Raw genomic sequence first — 23,556 nt, forward strand, 5'->3', positions numbered from 1 at the left:
TGATTTTGATTTGATTTCCGGTGTGAATTTTTACATGTTTAAATTATGTATTTTTCATATCTGTGGAATGATGGAACGTAGAAACATGCCTAGGATTTCTGAACATTAAATAAGAACTAGGTTTGGGTTTTAATAAATTTAAATAGACTCAATCATAATGATGTTTGCTATTTGAATGTTTTAAACAAAAGAATGAATTTAATCTTTTAATATGTTTTAGCAATTGAGATTAAATGTGTAGGATGAATTGGATATGAAAAATGCTTATTTGACGGTATAATAAAATATCATTATATGTATAAGATTCAGTTTATGTAGGACATATGATATAGGAAGCTTAAATAAATAATAAGTCATTCATATTTTGTGATAACTTGATATCATATTATCATAGTTATTTCTGGATTGTTTGATGTATTTCCTTAATCGTTACATTAATTGTTGGATTGTGTGGTTTAATACACCGGTATGGGACGGTGGCATTCTAGGGACGGATTAACTTATCAGTTAAGTCCTACCTATTTTATATAAGGGAGTGGATTAACTAAAATGTTAAGTCCTACTTATATTCAAGTCAGGTCAGCTGAACAAGTTGAATGACTTATGGAGGATTAATTTATACTGAATATGATGGTTACTAGATTTTATATATATAAGTATGGTGCCATAATATGAGCTTGAGTCTCAGGATCAGTGGTTAGGGATGTGTAGCTAGATATAGTGTAGTTGTGTACCCTAGTAGGTCTAGGTACTCATGCCCACTATATGTGCGTTTTGCATGTTGCCTACTATTCAGGTTGAGACAACCCTATAGTCTAGTGAGATTCCTTTAGTGTGTGTATATATATATACGGATTACTAGTTACTATTGGATTGACTAGGATGTATACGTGTAACGGATCTCTGCTTGGATTGCAGTAGAGTAGAACTTGTTTGTGAGCCTGACCCACCATTATTTTTCAGGTGTTCGTCAGGAGTAGAGGTTGTTCGTACTGAGCGGGGATCAGTCTACTTCATTCTTCCGATGCTACATAGGAGTTCCTTTATGATTCAGTTTCCTGATTTAGACAGTTATTACTGTCATTTGTTTAGTTTGGATTTTTTAGGGGTCCACACAGTATGGATTCTCGAGTTGTATTTTGGAGGATCAATTGTATCAGAAGAGTTTATTAATTAATGAAAATATATTCTGAGGTTTATTATTAGATTATCATTTAAGTTACTTGTCAACATTTTATTTATTCTTCTTAATTCTTTTGTACTCTGTATTCGTTTATTGCCGATTTGTTTTTGATATCCCCGGGTATTCAAGCGTGGGCCTGACCAACCCGCATTCGGGAATCCGGGGGTATCACAGTGGTTTTTCCCCTCTAACAAAAGGAATTCCGTCCTCGGAATTTGCCCTTACGTTTTTCCATTATGCTTAGAAACTGTGAGCGAAAAACATCCTAATATTCCCAAGTAGACGCAACCTCACTATAAGGGCTCCACTTAACTCTAACATACCAAGTGGTATACAGCGTTCCTATACTTTAAAAAACACAATAATCATACAATGCGTAGGTTGTATCAAATAACAACGTAATCCTCCCATGTCGACAAAGGAATGATCTACATACCTCCAAGTGCCATAGAATATACGCACAAACTCCTATGCACCCAGCGCTAATAATTTGGTAACGCTAATTCAAAGGCGACTGCCTCAATTACGAAACACAATCCTCTAAAAGTCAATATAATAAGTAAAATTAACCTTTCTCCAAAAATTGCCGTTCTTCCTACATGGAAAACAAAACGAGCAAACTACTCCCTGATAGAAAAACTCTAGTATACGAGTTCAACTATTTACAACATCCCATTGTTGCCTCCCAACCGCGCGCAGTTCAATACAAAGGGAAGTATCTTTTTCCGGTATATTTTTAAATGAAGTCGAGGTTTGATTGTACAACCCTTACTTCCATTTCCAACCAACAAATGAGAGGTATGCATTATGAAAGATACAAAACCTCCAAAGTTCTGTATCACAGACAAAATTCTGACAAGTGAAGTAAACACTTCGAACTGTCCATGAAAATCTAGGATATACGCCTCAAACATATCCTGTATAGTCTAATTTAATCTCTCGATTAATTCCTCCGTCTATAGATATGAAGTAGAGTTGCTGCTCCAAAATCTTCATAAAGCTCATTCGAAATAGCACTTTGCATCTACTAATATGGACATCCACATGCTATAACACCACTATCACTGAATTATAAAACTACTATGAAGTTCTAAAATAAGTATTACTCAAATTTATGTCCTCAAGCGATCTTTCTCAATCCACCACTTGGATTCCATATGAAAAATTGAAATTCCAAATCAATATCGATCCTTCCCACTGACCGTCACTCTTGTTTAGTTCAACTTCCATATTTGTTATAGGAAGTGGCTAAAGATTCATATGATATCCGATGATCAACTTTCCACCTTTGTAGCAGATTTTACACTTAGGGCAATTATATACACGTCCCTATTCGTACCTGTTCACCAAAACTGACATTTAATGTCGTGATGTACCTTCTAACCATTTGGGTGTACCAAAAAAAATTATAAATTTTCATCTCAGTCGCCCAACCATCGTATCACTATTTACAGAAACTACTAACTCTCCTCCAGTACCTTAAACTCCTTCTCTAGGGTCAGCTCCAATATTTAAAATTGACCTCCTGAACTACCTTGGTCATAACAAGTGTTATTATTACACCTGCTATACATTCAACTGATAACTCATCAACGAACCGAAAGATTTAAATATCTTATCGGTTGTTAAGAGCATCCACTTCCATAATTGCTTCCACCAGACAGAACTTAATATAAAGTGTGAATTACCACTTCTACTCGTGATCCATTCTATTCGTATGAACTAAAGCCTTACCAGTTCGAAATAGACAAGAACTAAGCTGACCTAACTTATCAATCAACCAATAACCCATCCAGAATCATGACCCTTGTGCAAAGTCAGCAATCCCTCAACCAAATCCGTGGAAAATGGTTTCATTTCCACTTCAAAATAGGGAATAGTTGTAAATGATCTAGTGATCTCTGATGGTCCATCTTGACTATCTAATAAAAATTACAATGGAAGACAAAATCACTATGTCCCCCCTCTTGTCTGTCCTCCAAACGTCTGTTTCATACCGTGAAACATCATATTTCCACTAGGATAAATAAAGAACTAAGAGTTGTGAAACTCAGTCCTTGCATCCTCCATCCAATTTGTCTACAGAAAGTACCGTTAATCCGGTATCACCAGCTTTCGTCTGTACCCATTGTTTAAATTGGAGCATCTTCAAAAGCGAATTCTGCAACTAAATCTATCCACCACTGATCTGTGATAAACTTACCGATATTGAAAGTCAATCGGTAATTTCATTTATCAATAGTCAACTATGACTTTAACTCAACAAAAGTCAACAAACTACGACATTTACATACATACCATGCACCTCATCTTTATATAAGTGTTTGGTCTCACCATCTTGTCTTTGACACACCCTACTTCTTTAAGACAAGTTAATGACAATCCAACTTCTTTGTCTAACTTCAAAAGAATATGAAATCTTTCCATCCTCTACATAAGTCATCAATTTCCTTGCAACAGTTAATTGTTGCAAATTGTGACTAAAAAAAAAATAATTCCATATTATTTATGGAAATGAAGAGACTTAGTTTCCTCCTCCATGTGAAACACCGGCAAATTCCTCCTAATGACACACCCTCTTGAATAAATTCTTGATTAAGAATTTACTGATGAATATTTATTCAGTCCCCTATCCTCACTCAGTGTCATTCTAATAAGTACTTAATCCAGTACGAAATCCTCCTTCTGACTTGGTAACAACTTCTGAAATTTTCAAGAAGATGTTCAACAAATTCAACACCTCTAATATATCATCATGGCGTTACAGTGATCTTTATTTACCACTACCTCACGCATACCGAAACATTAACAACCACCAATATCATGGCGTTATAATATGATACGAATCCATACCTAACGTAAAGTATATCAAACTAATCGTTCTAGATTGTTTGACTCGTAGTGATGGTTTAATTATCTCATCCCAAAATACACCATAATGACACATGTCCAGGTCCAATAGATTGGCTAGATTTATGTGTATCTACCAAATCCTACGACCGTATGCTCACAAATCTAGCGTAAATAGCGCGATAAGTCTATGTTATTAAAACAATAGTTAACTGATCACACACTTGTGTCCCCAACTAAACCACATACCAAATCCCAAATAATTAACAAAAAAAAAAACACGTATGATAAACACAATAAAACAAGATATACTCCTACTTAGGATATCGTTTTTTTTTTTAAAGAAAGTCTCCTTTGAAATCAACCTTACTAGATTTTTTTCAAAATTTCCTTTTATAGTTTCATAAATAATCAATCTCGAAACATATCCTTTAAAACATAGCTTAAAAACAAAAATATTTGCCTAAGCAAATACCAAGGGCTTAACCCTCATCCTTCTTATATGCGGAATGTAAACTGTCTAACTTGGCTTTTTAAAGCGAATTAGAATGTCATAACATAATACCAATGCCCTCTTGTATGTGATTTAAAAATTATGTATTTCATTCTAATAAGAACAAATCTGATCCCTAAACTCCTGAACAATACTTCTTATATACCTCTTTTAGAGATGATAAGAAAGCTTAATTATTTGTAGATTGATTAACCCCAATTCTACTAATAACATTCGCTATACTATTAGCAATTCAGATCACCTCGCGCGATCATCCATCTTCAAGATTTAGTACCCTCTCTATTGGATGCACATAATTCTCCTTCATTAGGATCCTCTTCGGATCTTACTCCTCGCTTGTCTCTTTTTTGAGATCAACTGAAGTCGTGTTGGCCCCAATATGCGATGACCTATTACGTACACCTAAATCCTTCATTGGCTTATACTTTTAAAGTAACGCCAAACGAACCTAAACCATCGATCCCTAACTCTGCCTTCTGGCAATGAAATCGATAACGTACTCCCTTACTCCTTTGGGTCTTATCGCTTTCGCCTTGAACCCCATCCTTTTCTTAGTGTCAACCATTTTATGACTACAGAATATAATTGACATCAGCTCCTCCTAACAAACCGTAAGTAGAATGCAACGAATCCTAATACGGGCTCTAAGTTTTAAGAGACGCAATGCGGAAGTCACATAATGAAAGACACTCCTAAGGACACTTGAACCTGGAGTGCTCTGATACCAACTGTGATACCCCCGGATTCCCGAATGCGGGTTGGCCAGGCCCATGCCCGAATACCCGGGGATATCAAAAACAAATCGGCAATAAACGAACACAGAGTACAAAAGAATAAAGAAGAATAAATAAAATGCTGACAAGAAACTAAAATGATAATCTAATAATAAACCTTAGAATATATTTCCATTAATTAATAAACTCTTCTGATACAACTAAACCTCCAAAATACAACTCGGGAATCCATACTGTGTCGACCCCTAGAAAATTCAAACTAAACAAATGACAGCAATAACTGTCTAAATCAGGAAACTGAATCATAAAGGAACTCCTATGCAGCATCGGAAGAATGAAGTAGACTGATCCCCGCTCAGCACGAACAACCTCTACTCCTGACGAACACCTGAAAAATAATGGTGAGTCAGGCCCACAAACAAGTTCTACTCTACAACAGTCCAAGCAGAGATCCGATACACGTATACATCCTAGTCAATCCAACAGTAACTAGTAGTCCGTATATATATATACACACACTAAAGGAACCTCACTAGACTATAGGGTTATCTCAACCTGAATAGTAGACAACATGCAAAACGCATATATAGTGGGCATGAGTACCTAGACCTACCAGGGTACACAACTACACTATATCTAGCTACACATCCCTGGCGATATACGCACCCTAACCACTGATCCTGAGACTCAAGCTCATATCATGGCACCATACTTACATATATATAATCTAGTAACCATCCTATTCAGTATAAATTAATCCTCCATAAGTCATTCAACTTGTTCAGCTGACCTGACTTGAATATAAGTAGGACTTAACCTTTTAGTTAATCCATTCCCTTATATAATAAATTAATCCTCCATAAGTCATTAAACTTGTTCAGCTGACCTGACTTGAATATAAGTAAGACTTAACATTTTAGTTAATCTATTCCATTATATAATAAATTAATCCTCCATAAGTCATTCAATTTGTTCAGCTAACCTGACTTAAATATAAGTAGGACTTAACATTTTAGTTAATCCATTCCCTTATATAAAATAAGTAGGATTTAACTGATAAGTTAATTCGTCCCTAAAATGCCACTGTCCCATACCAGTGCATTAAACCACACAATCCAACAATTAATGTAACAATTAAGGAAATATATCAAACAATCCAGAAATTACTATGATAATATGATATCAAGTTATCACAAAATATGAATGATTTATTATTTATTTAAGTTTCCTATATCATATGTCCTACATAAACTGAATCTTATACATATAATGATATTTTATTATATCGTCAAATAAGCATTTTTCATATCCAATTTATTCTACACATTTAATCTCAATTGCTAAAACATGTTAAAAGATTAAATTCATTCGTTTGTTTAAAACATTCAAATAGCAAACATCATTATGATTAAGTCTATTTAAATTTATTTAAACCCAAACCTAGTTCCTATTTAATGTTCAGGAATCCTAGGCATGTTTCTATTTTCCATCATTCCACAGATATGAAAAATACATAATTTAAACATGTAAAAATTCACACTGGAAATTAAATCAAAATCATGCATTTATCAATTTATAACACAAGAACAGATGTGAACCAAATTCATAAAACCTATGTTCAAATCCAATTAAACATGCATAATTATTTAATTTTATGTGTTTAATAAATCCTAAAATTTCCTAAGCATGTACAGAAACACGAATCAAAGGGAAAGAGATAGAAGAAGAACTTGCCTTAAACATTCGGATCGAAAGTTAAACTTCTTCTTCCTTGATTTTCTCTCTACAGGGTTTTTTTTTTCCTCATTCCCTCTTTAACTCTCTCTCTCTAGAATATATCACGTGAATATTTCTAACCCCCTTTTACAACCTATAGCTATATATTTATAGGTTAAATAAAATAACCCTAACCCTTTTCCCAATCCAAGTCAGCTTAAAAAAAATATATATTAAAATATTAAAAAAGTAAGTAAAATATGTTAAGTATATAATTTATGTATATCTTTATTAAATAAATAAATTATACACATTCCATTATATATTAATGGATTATCCAATAATACTTAAGTTACCATAATATTATAAAGTAACTTAAAACATAACACGTATCAAATCTACGTATATTTTTATTATTTAAATATAAAACATATACATCAGATTAAATATTACTACCCAAGTTACTATAAAACTAATTAATAAATTACTTCCCCTTTATATATATTAAAAAGGTAAGTAAAATATGTTAAGTATATAATTTATGTATATGTTTATTATATAAATAAATTATACACATTCCATTATTTATTAATGAATTATCCAATAATACTTAAATTACCATAATATTATAAAGTAACTTAAAACATAGCACGTATCAAATCTACGTATATTTTTATTATTTAAATATAAAACATATACATCAGATTAAATATTACTACCCAAGTTACCATAAAAGTAATTAATAAATTACTTTCCTTTTTATATATGTATATAATATATATCTATATATATATATACATATACAATTATCCATGGGTAATAATCCGTACACATCCAACCTCCTATCCAAGTCCATGGGATCCAATTGGTTGGCCCATTACTACTAACTATAACCATAAAAGAAAAATAAAATAAAATAATAAAAGAAAAGAAAACATTTAATTTACAATTAATCAAAACACCATTTAATCACATAATCTAATTAAACAATTAACACATAGACAAATACAAATAATACATAGACACATAATCAAATAATCAAGTAATACCTAATTCAATTAAACACATAAGCAATTAGTCAAATAATCAATTAAATAATTAAAAATACAATTAAAACAAATAAATAAATATCGAGACTATCCTTTTAAAATTAGGGGTATTACACTTTGTATAACATGTTTCTATGTTATTTGAATTGTATGAACAATGTGATCATGCTAGAAATGATTTAAAGTAGTTAGGATGCTCCTTGAGTCTCACTTGACATAGAAGTTAGGTGGCATGAGCCCCTTTAACATGTTTCACCTTAAGGTGATAAAATTGTAAAATGTTAGGTCAATGCATGCTCATCTCCTACGAGTAGCTTTATGTTACTCACCCCTACGTTACTGGGGTATATTTCAGGTACGGGATTTCAGACTTGAAGACTCCATTTGCCTTGGTTGATTTGTGGCCTCTTATGACAAAACTTGTATTTTCATTTTAAATGTGTAATGTGTACATAAGTACACTCATTTGAATGTAATTGATATGCATAACATGAGGCCAAAGGCCAAAGACACTTATGTGAAATGTATGCTAACTTTGAACTTCATTGTTACCTATGGAAGATATGTGGATTAATACATTGAAGGGTTCTATTTTGCATATGACATGTCATGAGGTCATAGGCCATTACAACACATCTATTTTATCACATTACATATGCTTGTATGCTCACTTTGGCAAACAACACCATCCTTAATGAAACAAAAACTCTAAGTAGGATTTTTAGGGAGTTTTACCCTATTCTGTTTCAGGGGCATTTCGGGTATTTCACAATGCTTTTTTTTTCTTTTTTCCTTACGAGTCACGTAGAAAACTCAATTTTGAGGGGGGTTTCTTCTTTGTATTTTCCTAGAAAATGCCATCTTGTCTCTCAAAAATCTAATTTTTTCGTAAAACCATTGCTGCCAGGTTTTTGTCGATTTTAGTGCAAATGTACTTGGTACTATTCATCAACTTTTTTTTGAAAAGTGTGATGACCGATCTGAAACTTCCAGGGGTCTTATGGGTGTATTTTAAGGTTGTATTTTCAATTTAGGCAATTTAAAAACCTTCCGAAGCCCCATTTCCTTTCTTTGGGTAGTAGCTTGAAACAATTTTCAACTTCTAGACCTGATTTTCTTGAGGGTATTTTGGGCATTTTACAATGCATTTTTTGGTTTCCGTCTGCGTTTCGGGTAGAAAACTTGATTTTAGGGGGGGTTTCTTTTTTGAGTTTTTCCAAAAAAGTCCGTTTAGTTACCCGTTTTTACTCTCAGTTGCAGCAGTAGTGGGTTGACGGCACTGTAACTGTCACGGCCTTCGTCGGGCCGCCGCGACGTCGATTTTGTTTTTGACCTTTCTCCCTCATCCGGACTCCAAATCAAGTGAATTTTTTTTTAAAATTGATTAATTTTTCATTTTCTATCCAACGGTGTGCTCAGTTACACTCAGATATTTTTGGATAATTACCAGTTTACCCTTTTAGCTTTATTACTCGTTTTTCTTTGTTTTGTCGTTTCTCCTTCGTCCGGACTCCGAATCATACAATTCTTGAGTCCATCTCGATTAGTTTTTTGTTGTCTTCCCAATGGTGTGCTCGATAGCACTTGAATCCATTTTTTTACAAAATGGCCATTTTGCCCCTAGGTTCCTTTTTGTCCGTTTTTGAAACGACACTTTCGCATTTGTTTTCCTTTGAGTTCTGCGACCTCATTGAAGGTCACATTGGTATCTTAGAGACGCATTGTATCTCTAGAGACCGTTGTTTCACCTTTCGCTTTCACATTTCGGATCCGTTATCGGGTCATCTTTTGATCATCACTTACGCACTGGGTTTACAAAAACTTGGGCCGTCACACTGCTACTTATTATTTATTGTGATTCTATTAGGGCATATGAAAAATTGATCTTTTGAGTGAAATAATTGCTCTTGTAAAATTATGAAGATGACAACTAATTGTCGATAAAAGATGAACCGAATTGTGCGATTTCTCGCATTGATAGAACATGCAAAAACTTTACAACTTGTTCCTCTACATAGCTATACGTGTTGTCTTTGAGACGACCGCTTCCTAGCTTAAAATATCCCAACAAGCATAGCAAATACCTTTTGTGTTATTGGATCCCCCATTAAAATCACTAATGGCCACGTTCGATTGGAACCACGTCATCCATGCTTTTACCCAATTTCTTCAAAGTAATAATATTAGACGTGGATTTCCTCTTTCTACTACAAATCACATTCCTTCACAAAGGATCCTCCATAATCTTGTCAATCTATAAATTGCAAATGAAGCTCTATTTAAGTATGCAATCACATAAATCAAGTTTACTAATCTGAAAGAAGTTAATTTTATGTGTGTGATTGTTAGAGTAAAGTGCAAAAAAAACCCCTTGAACTATATTTTATGCATAAAATCTCCTAAACTATCTCATTTGTTGCAACATACCCCAAAGACTATACTATACTTCATTAAATGACCATAATGCCCCTTCTTATTGAATTATGAAAAAAAATAATTTTCTTAAATTTGATGAGATATTTTATATTAAATTTGCATAAATTTACCTTTAATTTTCTTAATTATTTATTTAAATTAAAAATTTTAGTAAATTTTTAATGAATATATTACATGAATAGAATGTATTTTTTTTCCCGATAAAAATGTTTAAATTGGTTATAATATGTTTTATTATAAATAATAAAGCTTGAATAATAAGTTGATCAATTTAGAAAATGGTAGTTACAAATCTTTTTCCATTTTTATGATAAATTGATACTAAAAATAAAATTAAGGTAAATAGTATAATTAATATTTACATAAGAGAAAAGATAATAAAAATAATTTAATAAGAAATGAAAATTTTAATGAGAAAGGGTAAAATAGTCTTTTTTGATGAATTTGTCTTTAATTACAACAAATTAATAGTTTAGGGAGTGATTTTTAGTTCAGGGAATTATTTGCTAAAGGACAATAGTTTAGGGAGTTTTTTGCATTTATCCTAATTGTTATTATCTTTTTTAAAAAAAAATTGGTACTCAGACACCAAAATTCGAACCTGACTTCCTTTGAAAAGTAAGAATACCGCATTGTTATTATCTCTTTGCAAAACATAAAGAAGATACTCTAGTAGGTATGGCTGCCGAGTAGGGGTATGTTCAAGCTCGGCTCGGCCATCTAACCATAGTGTTTGAGCTCGGCTTGAACTCGACTCAAGCTTCTAAATGGGTGTCCGAACTCGACTCGATGATGTTTGAAAATGTTTCAGCTCAGTTCGATAACTCGATTAGACCAAAGCGTAGAACAACAGTTGCATGTGTGTGTGTGTGTGTGTGTGTGTGTGTGTGTGTGTGTGTGTGTGTGAGCAATAATACATATACCCGGTACCAGAAATAGCGACAAATCTCCAGTCACAGGTTTCAACATTCACTTCGATTCTTCCATCCAGTATGAGAAATACAAAAGAGGTGCGAGATTAGGGAGATATACGACCTAGAGAGAATAGAGAGAGAAAAAGCAAAAAACATCTTGGATTTTCAGCCATGTTGCAAAGTTACAGCTGGTTTCTTCAATGCCGGTGGTGTTGTTCCAGATTTGCCCGTGGTTTCTTAAAGCGATGCGGCACTTAGGCTTCATTTGGATACACGTGATAGAAAAGAAAGAAAAGGATTATGAGATAAAAGAATATAAAAGAAAAGAAATGATAGCTATAATTTATATTCATGTTTAAATAGATAGGAGAGAAAAGAAAGGAATTGGTAATATTGTTGTTTGGATAACACAAATGAGATAAAAGAAAGGAATTGATAATAATGAAATTACCATCTTACCCTTTTTGGTAGGGTTAGAGGGCAAAATCATTTCAGCCTCCTCCATCTCTCTATTCTAGTTCTCACAGATCCCCTCCCCCCCCCCCCCCCCCCCCAACTGCAAACTACAAAATCTACAAAAATCAGAAGGTCAAAACCCATATCGGCTCTCTCTCTCTTTCTCCAACTGCCAACTACAAAATCTACCAAAATTAGAAGATCAAAACCCATATCGACTCTCTCTCTCTTTTCAACTGCAAACTACAAAACCTACCAAAATCAGAAGATCAAAACCCATATCGGCTTTCTCTCTCTCTCTCCAACTGCAAACTACAAAATCTACCAAAATTAGAAGATCAAAACCTATATCGGCTCTCTTTCTCTCTCTCCAACTGCAAACTACAAAATCTACCAAAATCAGAAGATCACCCATATCAGCTCTCTCTCTCTCTCTCTCTCTAACTGCAAACTACAAAATCTACAAAAATCAAAAGGTCAAAACCCAATTAGGTTTATCATTTCAGATTGTTCCAAAAATCAAAACCCATATCTTTCAAGCTTGCCCCCCTCTCTCTCTGCAACTGCTAACTTGTATGTATGGGTTTTGTTTAAAAAAAATTTCTAAAATCAACTAATCAAAGTCTGTAATTCTTGTTTTGCAACTCTCTCTCTCTCTGCAACTGCAACTACATATATATATTTCAGCCTCCCCAATAGCCTCCATCTCATTCTCAGCCTCCCACTCTCTCTCGCTGCAACTGTAAACTATATATATAGACGATATATACAACACTTGCCCCTTCTGTAATTTGCTCCAAATCCCTCTCAATCCTTTCTTTTTTCTCTTATTCTTCCCATCCAAACACCTTAATCACTATCCTTCCCTTTCTTTTCTCTCCAAATCCCTCTAAATCCCTCAATCCAAACGATGCCTTAGGGTTGGGGAAGATATGGGGATGAGGGAGTTGTATAAGATTTATATCAATGGGCTTGAGTCGGCTGGAGTTTTCTTTTCAAGTGGGTTGATATTATAAACACAATTGGGTTGGGTTGAATCGAAATGGGTTTTTACTTTTTAGTTAAAAGGAAAAAAGAAAAGACCTAAACTATCATATATATACACATATATGTTTATATATTCACGAGCCCAATAAGGAGCAAGTTCCCGAACGTGTTCGTGAAGTATCAAGCCGAGCTGAAGAGTGTTCGGGATTGGCTCGTTTATTAATCAAGCATTCAAATTTTGTTCGAGCTCGAGCCGAACTTTTAGCAAACCAAGTCCGAGGGGTTCGAGAACAGCTCGGTTCGTTTGCAGCTGTAGATGCGAGGGATTGATAAGGGAAGGTAGGGATTCCTTTTGGGACCATTCATCGTTTTCCCACATTTATTCATCAAAAAGTAAAGGAGTCAAAACCAAAACATAAGCTGCCCATTCCATCTATCATATGGCAAATCGCCAACTGTGACTGCTGGTGGAGTGATTGGTGATCGGCGATGAGGTGGTTCTTTAATGGTCAATGGTGAAAAGGGCAATTTTGGGATTTTTAAAGAAAAAGTTGGTCAAAATGGATTATTAGAGGCTAATTTGCACCAAAGCACACAATAGGGAGTTTTGTGCACCAAACAAAACAATAGGGTTTTTTTGTACCTTTTGAATCTAAGAGGGGTATCCAAATAAATGATTATTATTTTTTAAATATCAAAACTACCCTTTCATATATAGAACTATCATTTCCTATATATTTTCCTAAATTAGAGAGTGCGAGCCACTATATGCAATTCAAAAATATAATGGTTGAATGCAAATGAAGAAAGTTATACAAATTAGCTCCAACCATGATATTCACACTAATACTCTGTTTAGTAGAAAGAAAGAAAATTGGAAGAGAGGGATAGAAGAAGAGATAAATGATACATTTTTAGGAAAGAGATTATATTATTTCTTCTTTTTATTTGGTTGGATAAAAGAAAGGAGAATAAGATAAATACCTTATTTTATTTGTTATGAGAGAAGACAAGAGAAAGTGTTAATTATAAAGAAAGTTTTTAATTTAAAAACGTTTAGAATAGTCTTTGCTTGTCTTTAGTTCATATTTGGAAGAACGAAAATTTGTGAAGAAGGATGACTTATTCATCATCTTTTCTCGATATCTCCTCTCTGCCAAACAAAGAAAGCTCTGCCAAACAAAGAAAGCTCGTCTCTTTCTTCCTATCTTCCCTCCACCCTCTTACTTCCTTCTTATCAAACGGAGCATAAATGTTCCTCCTACAATTATACAAGTTTGAATATGAAGAGCCCAAACTGTTAACGAATTGCTCATTTATAGCCCTAATCATGGCATCATGTTGGACTAAACTAATCTACGAATCTGTAAAAAAATTATAGTTAACAATCCAAACGGGAGTAATATATATCTCTGTTCCAGGTAAGAACCACTAGCATGTCAATTTAGGTGCAAAAATATAACATCTAATTCAACTAATACTCCCCTCATAACTTATATCGTATATACTCTAATGACAGATTACTATGATGATTAGCATAGGCAACAAGGAACCAGATCAAACAGACCACAATGCAAAAAAACATGGAATCACCCAAAATAAAGAAATAATGTAATAGTGCCAAAATTTGCCAAAAATCATACTAAGGTACAGTTTTTGACTTAAGAGTCCTAATTCAACTAGTAATAAGCTTTATTTACAACTTTGAACAGAGAAGAAACAAAGTAATATTCCAATTATAGATTCGTATGAGAAATTAGCATTAGCAACATGGAACCAGATCTAACAGATCACAATCCATAGCTTTTATTTACCCCTGCTCCAGCAGAACTTATGTAACATGCCCTAACAATTACCATATCAACACCAATTTCCTACAAATGCCCACAGGGCCATACCAGCTCATATCCAGAATTGAATTAACTATTGTATAACCATACCCAGTTGCTCAGCCATGCCATGTACAGAGTTTTAGGGGAAAAAATGCAGTCGAAATCCAAAAACAACTACGATGTCAACCCCTGTTGCTCAATCATGTACAGTGTTTTTGTAGAAAAAAGAATACAGTTTAAGACCTCTTGATGTCCAGCAGCCAATCAGACCAAGTACCCCTGCAAAATTGCAAACAGAAAAAGGGAAAAAGGAAATAAATTAGCGTTGTTTCACTAGTAGATATGAACCTGCAAACACTAATCCGTTTGTGATTGTATGTAATGTAACAGATATCATCAAGCAAGATTTTAAGACTTTTATACTCTTGTGGACGTCCTGATTGGAAGAAGTGATTTTGCTAAGCAAAATTTTTGGAGAGGAAATATTACTTGCATAAGCCACTGAGGACTAGTTGGACTTCTTATTAGAACATAGGTACACATAAACATTTGGAAGGGCTTGCATTAGTGAATAGGTATAATATGCTTTGTTGACCCTACATCTTTCTCCTAAGGGTAATCTAGCACTTTTGATGATAAAAAACCATTTATAGTGTTCAATGTACTAATATCTACATTGAGTTTCAATATATAGATCAAAAGGAACACATTAAGAGAGAAAGATCAAGTCCACACTACAATGATCACATCAAGGACATTGAAGTTGCAATGAACCTCATTCTGAATAATTTCATCAAAGCAACTCAGAATTGATGCAAGGAAGTCTCGGAAGCCATAATGATCATCAATGCGTACCAATGGGGTAGATAGGTTGGTGAGAGTCCTAGGAATTAAAGTGTAAAGAATCGGTGAAACCATTTGAAGCTCAAAATAGGATCATGCATCACTCACACACCTTGATTCTTCACTTTCATGCTATGTGAGATGCTATGCATTCATAATTTAACTGGCCTTAAGCATTCAATTACAAAATGAACTTGCATATTTCACCACTGAGCACACGCAATTAGTGGCATAATAAATTATTCTAGGTGGCTCCAAGAAAATTCAAAATCCTAACCTGTAGGAAGTGAGTTGAGAATCTTTCACATTAATCTTTTTTTTTTCTTTCTTTTTTTAATAAATATATATACACTATTGAGATTTAAATTAATCAATTACGCAGCAAGTACTGTAAGTCCTAATTCAACTAATACTCCTCTCATAACTTATATTGTATATACTCTAATGACAGATTCCTATGATGATTAGCATAGGCAACATGGAACCAAATCAAACAGATCACAATCCATAAAAACATGGAATCACCAAAAATAAAGAAATAATGTAATAGTGCCAAAAATGCCAAAATTCATACTTAGGTACAGTTTTTGACTTGAAAGTCCTAATTCAACTAGTACTCCATTTATAACTATACGAAGTTGTCTGCATACACTTTATTTACAGCTTTGAACAGAGAAGAAACTAAGTAATATTCTAATTATAGATTCGTATGGGAAATTAGCATTAGCAACATGGAACCAGATAACAATCCATAGCTTTTATTTAACCGTACTCCAGCAGAAATTATGTAACATGCCCTAACAATTACCATATCAACACCAATTTCCTACAAATGCCCACAGGGCCATACCAGCACATATCCAGAATTGAATTAACTCTTGTATCAACATACCCTGTTGCTCAGCCATGCCATGTACAGAGTTTTAGGGAAAAAAAATGCAGTCGAAATCCAAAAACAACTACGATGTCAACCCCTGTTGCTCAATCATGTACAGTGTTTTTGTAGAAAAAGGAAAATCAGTTTAAGACCTCTTGTTGCCCAGCAGCCAATCAGACCAAGTACCCCTGCAAAATTGCAAACAGAAAAAGGGAAAAAGGAAATAAATTAGCATTGTTCACAGTAGATGTGAACCTGCAAACACTTATCCGTTTGTGATTGTATGTAATGTGACAGATATCATCAAGCAAAATTTTAAGACTTTTATACTCTTGTGGACGTCCTGGTTGAAAGAAGTGATTTTGCTAAGCAAAATTTTTGAAGAGGAAATATTACTTGCATAAGCCACTGAGGACTAGTTGGACTTACTTATTAGAACATAGGTACACATAAACATTTGGAAGGGCTTGCATTAGTGAATCAGTTAAGCAAATAGCTGCAGGTAAAGTGATGATGCATAAAGTGCAAAATTTAAGTGACTACAAACCTTCAACATAAAGTATTCAAAACATTTTACATGGTCGTATTACTAAATTACAAAAAAATTGAAAGTACCACTACTACATCATGTTTAGTAGTGCAGAATCGTGTCTGGGCATTATTTTTTAACACTGGGCTTGCATTATTTAGTTGATTTGAGGTTAGTAGGTTTCTTTTAAATTAGCAGCTTCCACTGCTCAAATATCGCGCTTCAGTTACTTCATAGAGTAGCCATATAACGGTATGACATAATAACAACAATCATAAACACTACATTGCTACACCTTGAAGTGCTTGCACCGCACTAGTATATACATTGGGTAGCCTTAGTATTCCCGTTGCATTTTCATCAATTAACTATTGGTTTTGATGCACTTGATTTTTTTCTTTCTTTTTTATGCTTCTATTATATTTATTATATCATTTGCATTGTGTTAGTAAAAGGATTTTTATGATCTTATAACATATAGCTTCTATATTGTATCTATAACAATTTTATTACACTAAAATTGCTTATAGTATTAGAGTAAATGAAATGCTAGTACTATTATCAGGTATAATATGCTTGACATGCGGCCATACTGAATGACCACCTAGGCAGCTTGGCTAGCATATGGGCTTTTATTAGAACCATACCCTGTGCTTGCCTTGGATATTTGACTACCATGTTTCCCTAAGCTGCATTTTGGCCTTAAAATCCAATTACTCAAGTTTCCCGGTCGTGAGCATGTATTAAATGAATCAAGATTTGCATATCATTGCATGGGGCACTCAAGGAAAACGAAATGAAGAAATAATTTTGATGGAGCAGTGCATAACCCTTTTCTATTCATTATTTAATCTGGCCACACATGCTTGATGCAACATCTCATACTTTTTTTTTTTTTTTTACAAGGAAAACAGAGAGACACAACTAAGGAACAGGACTACACATCATATGCTGCGCATCTCAGGAAACTCAGGTGAATTCTTCTGGTTGTTACCCTCCTAATTTTTTTAGCAACGTTGACATAACTTGTACTTTGGTCATACATGTTGGTTTTTCTAGACGCCAAGTCAATCTCATGATGTGTTTTAAATCATAGTTTTTCATTTTTTTCAGTGGTTTATCTTGGTACCATCAAATCAGATAATATGTTTTACAAAAGACATTTAGCATCTACAGTATTTTGAATTTAATTTTTTTTCGCACATGTCATTTGTAAAGTTTGAGAAAGTTATTCTCTGATATTACATCATTAGCACTTAACAGGTTTGGCAATTTGTGGAAGATAGAATTGACATATCAAGTAGTCCTTTATCAAAACAGAATATACATACACTGAAATCAGAACCCTATCATCACCGCCGCATTCCAATACAATATTCAACCCTAAAAACTGCAAATGAAAAAAAAAGGAAATAAATTAGAATTGTTCAAAGTAGATGTAGATATGAACTTGAATACGCTTATCCATCAGTGATTGTATGTAATATGACAGATATCAGCAACTGTTGTGAGGAAATTATCAAATGACTCGAGCTAAATGTTAGACTTTTGTACTCTTGCGGACATCCTGGTTGGAAGGGGTGCTTTAGTTAATTTCCAATGAAAGCATTATCATAACTTTTACATCAATCATTTTCAGTAATAGTTGTGAAGAGGAAATATGTCTTGCAAAAGCCACTGAGGGCTAGTTGGACTTCTTTTTAGAACACAGACACATAAATATTTGGAAGAGCTTGCATTAGTGACCCAATCCCCCTCTTTCATTACAGAATTTACCAAATCTCCATTCTATCAGTTTGTATCCCTATCGATAAGATCAATTACTCTAAAATTATGAGAATCATTAGGAATTTGAGAAAACAATTTAGAATTTTTTGAGTCTGATGTTTATCGATCTTCCCAAACATTCACCAAATTACCATTAATGACCCTCCAATACACTCCCCTTCAATAACTCCTTTCAACTTCAAGTCTCCGCCAACCATTTTTACGCTCAAAATCAATCAGAAGGTCCAGTATCCTTCCTTAAATAATAGGAAGTATATGTTGTTCCATTATTCCAACTTTATATGCTGCCCCTTCATTAGCCCTTCAACATAAGCACTCGTAAGGGTAGGAAATAATAGGAATGGTGCTGATTTTCATTTTTCTTCTAGCTTTTTTCAGTTTCGAGAACCACCTTTTCCCTGCCTATTACTCATCTTAAAAAGCTGAAACGACCAGCACAGTCTCCAATTTAGGAGTTGGAGGTTAAGGCACTCTCCTTCGAAGGGGATAGGTGGAAGAGTAAATAATTCAAACATCTGATTATTCTTACAGAGTTGAGCTATTACAAATTATTCAATATTGGAATAATCTTCTTTTGTCAATCATAATGCCCTATTCAGTATGCTTGTATCAATACTTAGAAGTCATTTTAAATCAACTATTCACATGTACCAATGATATTGATCATGATGCGCTCCGCGAGACACGCGATATGCAAAAATTTTAGGCATTGGCGAAAGACTTCCAGGGGTAATTTTTAGGAATATTTTCATATTTTAGGGTTATAGTATCTGATAGGGATTTGAGTCGTTTGACTATCTAGTAGTTCTTTTATTATGTTCAAGAAATATACATGGCTTTGGTATAATAGTGATTTACAGCCTTATGATTGAATATTTGATTTACTAATGTCCTTTATCTCTCTCACACACACAAACATTCTTTTTCCCCTCATGTGTCACTAGGATTTCAACTAATTCTTAGATCATAATGGCAAAATTCACTTAAAAGGTGAAAAGGTTGAGATTCAAATTTTTAAAAAGCTCCATATAAAGGGATGTTATAGCTATAGCAACCACAACTATTCAGTTTAAAGTTGATTCCAACAAATGGCATGCCAGGAAATGCTGGAATGCTAAAATACCATAATCTCAAATTAGTTTATCATGAAAATAACATAGTCCACGCCAGCGAAATTTATAAGGAATTGCAAGCATGTATAATTGGAACTCATCTTTCTGCAGGCATGGCTAAATGATAGGTATTCCAATAACAAAACAAACCTCAAACTCAGTTAGAAAAAATCAGCCAAGGAATTGCAAGAATTGATCCATGTCACATCAAACATTAGTTTTCTTAAAAAATAAAATAACAAAATTTATCTTTTTACATAAGATCATTAATTCCTTCAGAAAAACTCAGCTAGTTATACATGAAGAAATCTCCAGGATAGTAAACACACAAAAAAAAAAAAAAAATAGCGCAGATTAAAAGAATTTTTAACTGCATACTATTAACTATCCAAATTCAGAAACTGTATAAGGATATCCACCAGGAATGCATGCAGCAAACAGCTAGGAAATAAGGGGGGTTAAAAAAGTTCAGTGTGGAAACCATTGGAGTTCGTGTTATGTACCTGAAATGTACCTGATTCCACAACGCAGCAGGCAACATAGCAGCCTGGTAATCGATAGCTCCACCTACTTTCAGAGCAAAAAGCTCTACTTAGCAGCCCAACCTCGTGAATATAAATCATAAGAATGTGAAGAAAACCCCATTATATGAGATAAGGATGGGTTATAACATAATTCCCCTCTCTTTGCATTTCTTGACTATATCCTTGGCCTCTTCAGAGTAAGCTGACTGAACTAGGGCATCAATCAATGAGTGACAAGTATAAGCATCTGGAACACATCCATTTGCTTCCATAGAGAAGAACAAGTTCTTAGCTTCATCAAATCTCCCCGATTCACACAATGCCTTAATAAAAGCACAATAAGTAAAATTGTCAGGACTCAAATCTGAAGTCAACATGGTTACAAGAACCTTCTGGGCTTTCTCAATCTTATTCATTTTACAGAAACTTTGGATAAGAGCATTGAAAGAGAATATATCGGGTCTTATTCCATCATCTTGCATCTGTTTCAAAAGTTTCATTGATTTGGCAACATCCCCCACGTTACATAACGAGCGGATCAAAATATTATATGTGACAGCATTTGGAATGATGCCCCACTCTGGCATTTCTGTGAAACAATCAAAAGCATCCTTGATCTGGTGCACGCGACAAAGGCCATCAATTATTGAACTAAAAGTGAAAATATCTGGTCTGAAACCCTGTTCTAAGAGCATCTCCAACAACTCCCGTGCCTTACCTACTTCCCCAATCTTGCAAAACCCGCTAATTAGAGTATTGAAGGTGACAAGGTTAGGAACAATATTTCTTTGTTGCATCCCTCTAAAGGTCTCCAATCCTCTGTCCATCATTTTAGCTTTGGAGAAGCAATCAATTGCCATGTTATATGAGAAGACATTTGTCACAAGTCCATCCTGAATTATCTTATTTAAATACCGAGTCCCTTCTTCATCTCGTCCGGACTTATACAGAGCCTCAGTGAGAAGAAGAAAAGTATTAAACCCCACTTTCACACCTCGATCAGTAAAACCATCGAGTATCTTACATGTTTCCTCAAGGTCCAGTCCCTTAATAAAACAAGTTATTGTAACATTAAATGTTGAACTGTCAGGAAAATAACCTCTCTCGCTAGCCTTTTTCAAAAACTCCGCCGCCTCTCTCGGCAAAGAATTATTAGAAAGACAATGCAAAATAGTATCACAAGCTACTTTAGGCAAAACCGGCTTCCCCTCCACAAATCTAGATAACAGCTGAAATGCTTTCTGTGGGGATAGACAACGAAACACACCATTAACCAATGATCTATATGTGGCTTCATTTGGACTCACATTTCGCTCCCACATTTTCTCTAATATTCTAAACGCTCCATCAACCCTTTTTGCATTACAAAACCCATCAATTAGTATCGTATAAGTAAACACATTGGGTGAATATCCCAAACCATCCATCTTTTTCAGCAAACGCATTGCCTCGTCCACTACACCAGCCTTACAAACTCCATGAATGAGGATATTATATGTAAACCTATCAGGATTGCAATTATCTGACTGCATCTGTTGAAATTTCAGATAAGCTAAATCAAGTGAATTCGATTTCACTAATGCATCTATAACTGCATTATACAACCTAGTAGTTGGACTAAGACCCAAATATGAAATTTGCCCGAAAACTTCATCACAGTATTTTGCCAGCCCTAATCTCCCCCAACTACCAATCAAAATACAAAACAAATCTTCAGTAACCGGACACCCAGAGCTTCTAATATCTCGAATCAACTCAACTGATAAGACTACCGGACCTTTCCTATAAAGGGAATTAACTAAGACACCCCTAATCGATTGATTTCTCGCGAACACAGGGTCGATATTTGAAACCCAGATATAAAATTTCAAAGGATGCAATGGGTTTTCCTGATTTTGTAGAATACTCACAATTAACTGATGATTCAAACTGATCCGCTTCACTTTAAACTCGTGATTTAGCAACAAGAACCAGTCTTTACTTGAAAGTATCTGAGAAATGTACTGATGGTCTATTGGTTTTTCATGTGATTTGTGTTTATTAACTGAAATGTGACTGTTTGTAATAGAAGGCAAGTTGGGGTTTTTGAATTGAGAGTTCAATGAAGACTTACCTCTAAAAGAAGCTTCGATGTTGTTGTTGTTGGTAGGCTTGTGGTCAACAGCCGTTAAATTTTCAAAAATTGGGGATTGTTTTCGCTGATTGTGAAATTTTTCTGATTGGTTTCGGATTGCAGGTAAAGCCCTAGAAGCCAAAGAAGAAAACCCTCTCATGTCCCTTGGAGCAACTGCTGAGGAAGTGACGACTAGCAAAACTGTGTATAACTTGGACCGGTCAATGAACCGGACTGGTTTTTCTCGCTACACAAAAGTTTAGTAATAGATATGATAAGGCAGAAGCTTATATCGAAACAGGTACGGGACTCACCATTGGCAAGACGGGTGATGCTTGAATGGAATCTCCCAGCTTCGTTCATCCGGCCGCCGGCAGAGCCTCCAGATGGTTTGAGTTAGGGCGCCGCTCTGATTTCACGCCCTAATTATCCTTGCACCGGAATGGGTCACGGCTTAGACATGAGTAGTCTACAAACCCTAGACTAGGAATGCGTTCGCTAGGTGATGGGCTGGACCCTGAGGTGTTATTCATGTTTTCATTGTTGGTCTCTTTGCTTATTGGGCCGTCTACAATTCGTGGGCTATGTCCATGCATTCTGTATTGCCTCGTATTTATATATATAAAGTTCAATTTACCTTCCGAAAAAAAAAAAAAGTTTAGTAATAGTACAAAGTTTATCTTGATTATGGCTTTATATCCTATTTGGACAAATTTTTTATTAGGGCTAATTTTATAAAACTCAAACTGCTTTCAAATTTTGATCATAAACCCCAATCTATGTTAAAAAAAATTTACGCTTTAAAAAGTGATCTACCTCAATATTCATATCCAACCAGTAAACCTGAGTGTGAAATTAAAAACTATAAATTTCTTTTTTTTTTTAAATTACAAAAATAATTTAGAGGGGTGAGTTTGAGGGGTAGTGGTGGTGAAGAAAATATTTAAAGGGTATTTTTGTAATTTAAAAAATATATTTTTATTTTTAAATTTAACATTTAATGGTAATGTTAACTTTGTCATTTCACATCCGAGTTAACTAGACACGAATATTTAGACAATTTGATCACTTTTAAAGTGCGGAAGGTTTTCTGTAACAT

At 34.3% G+C, this 23,556-nt stretch overlaps 1 protein-coding gene across 7 annotated transcripts; it reads right to left on the minus strand.

Moving 5' to 3' along the window:
• Positions 1-14,550: 14,550 nt before the first annotated feature.
• Positions 14,551-22,888, minus strand: LOC132299898 (putative pentatricopeptide repeat-containing protein At3g16890, mitochondrial). 7 transcript variants are annotated; one of them, XM_059796772.1, is made up of 5 exons: positions 22,772-22,888; positions 20,335-22,658; positions 18,252-18,310; positions 16,407-16,579; positions 14,551-14,950 (listed from the first exon to the last, which is right to left on the minus strand). In XM_059796772.1, exons 1-2 carry the CDS (start codon positions 22,818-22,820, stop codon positions 20,485-20,487), a joined length of 2,223 nt encoding a protein of 740 aa, XP_059652755.1. In that variant the 5' UTR covers positions 22,821-22,888; the 3' UTR covers positions 14,551-14,950; positions 16,407-16,579; positions 18,252-18,310; positions 20,335-20,484. The 7 variants fall into 7 exon arrangements, with proteins under 7 accessions (XP_059652755.1, XP_059652757.1, XP_059652754.1 ...); XM_059796774.1 differs by having other exon boundaries at positions 16,544-16,579; positions 20,324-22,658; XM_059796771.1 differs by having other exon boundaries at positions 20,324-22,658.
• Positions 22,889-23,556: the final 668 nt, after the last annotated feature.

The sequence above is a fragment of the Cornus florida genome, unplaced genomic scaffold (genome assembly GCF_030987335.1).
Source record: "Cornus florida cultivar Cherokee Brave unplaced genomic scaffold, ASM3098733v1 CherokeeBrave_3.0.0_Hap2_Chr03, whole genome shotgun sequence".
Lineage (NCBI taxonomy): Eukaryota > Viridiplantae > Streptophyta > Magnoliopsida > Cornales > Cornaceae > Cornus > Cornus florida.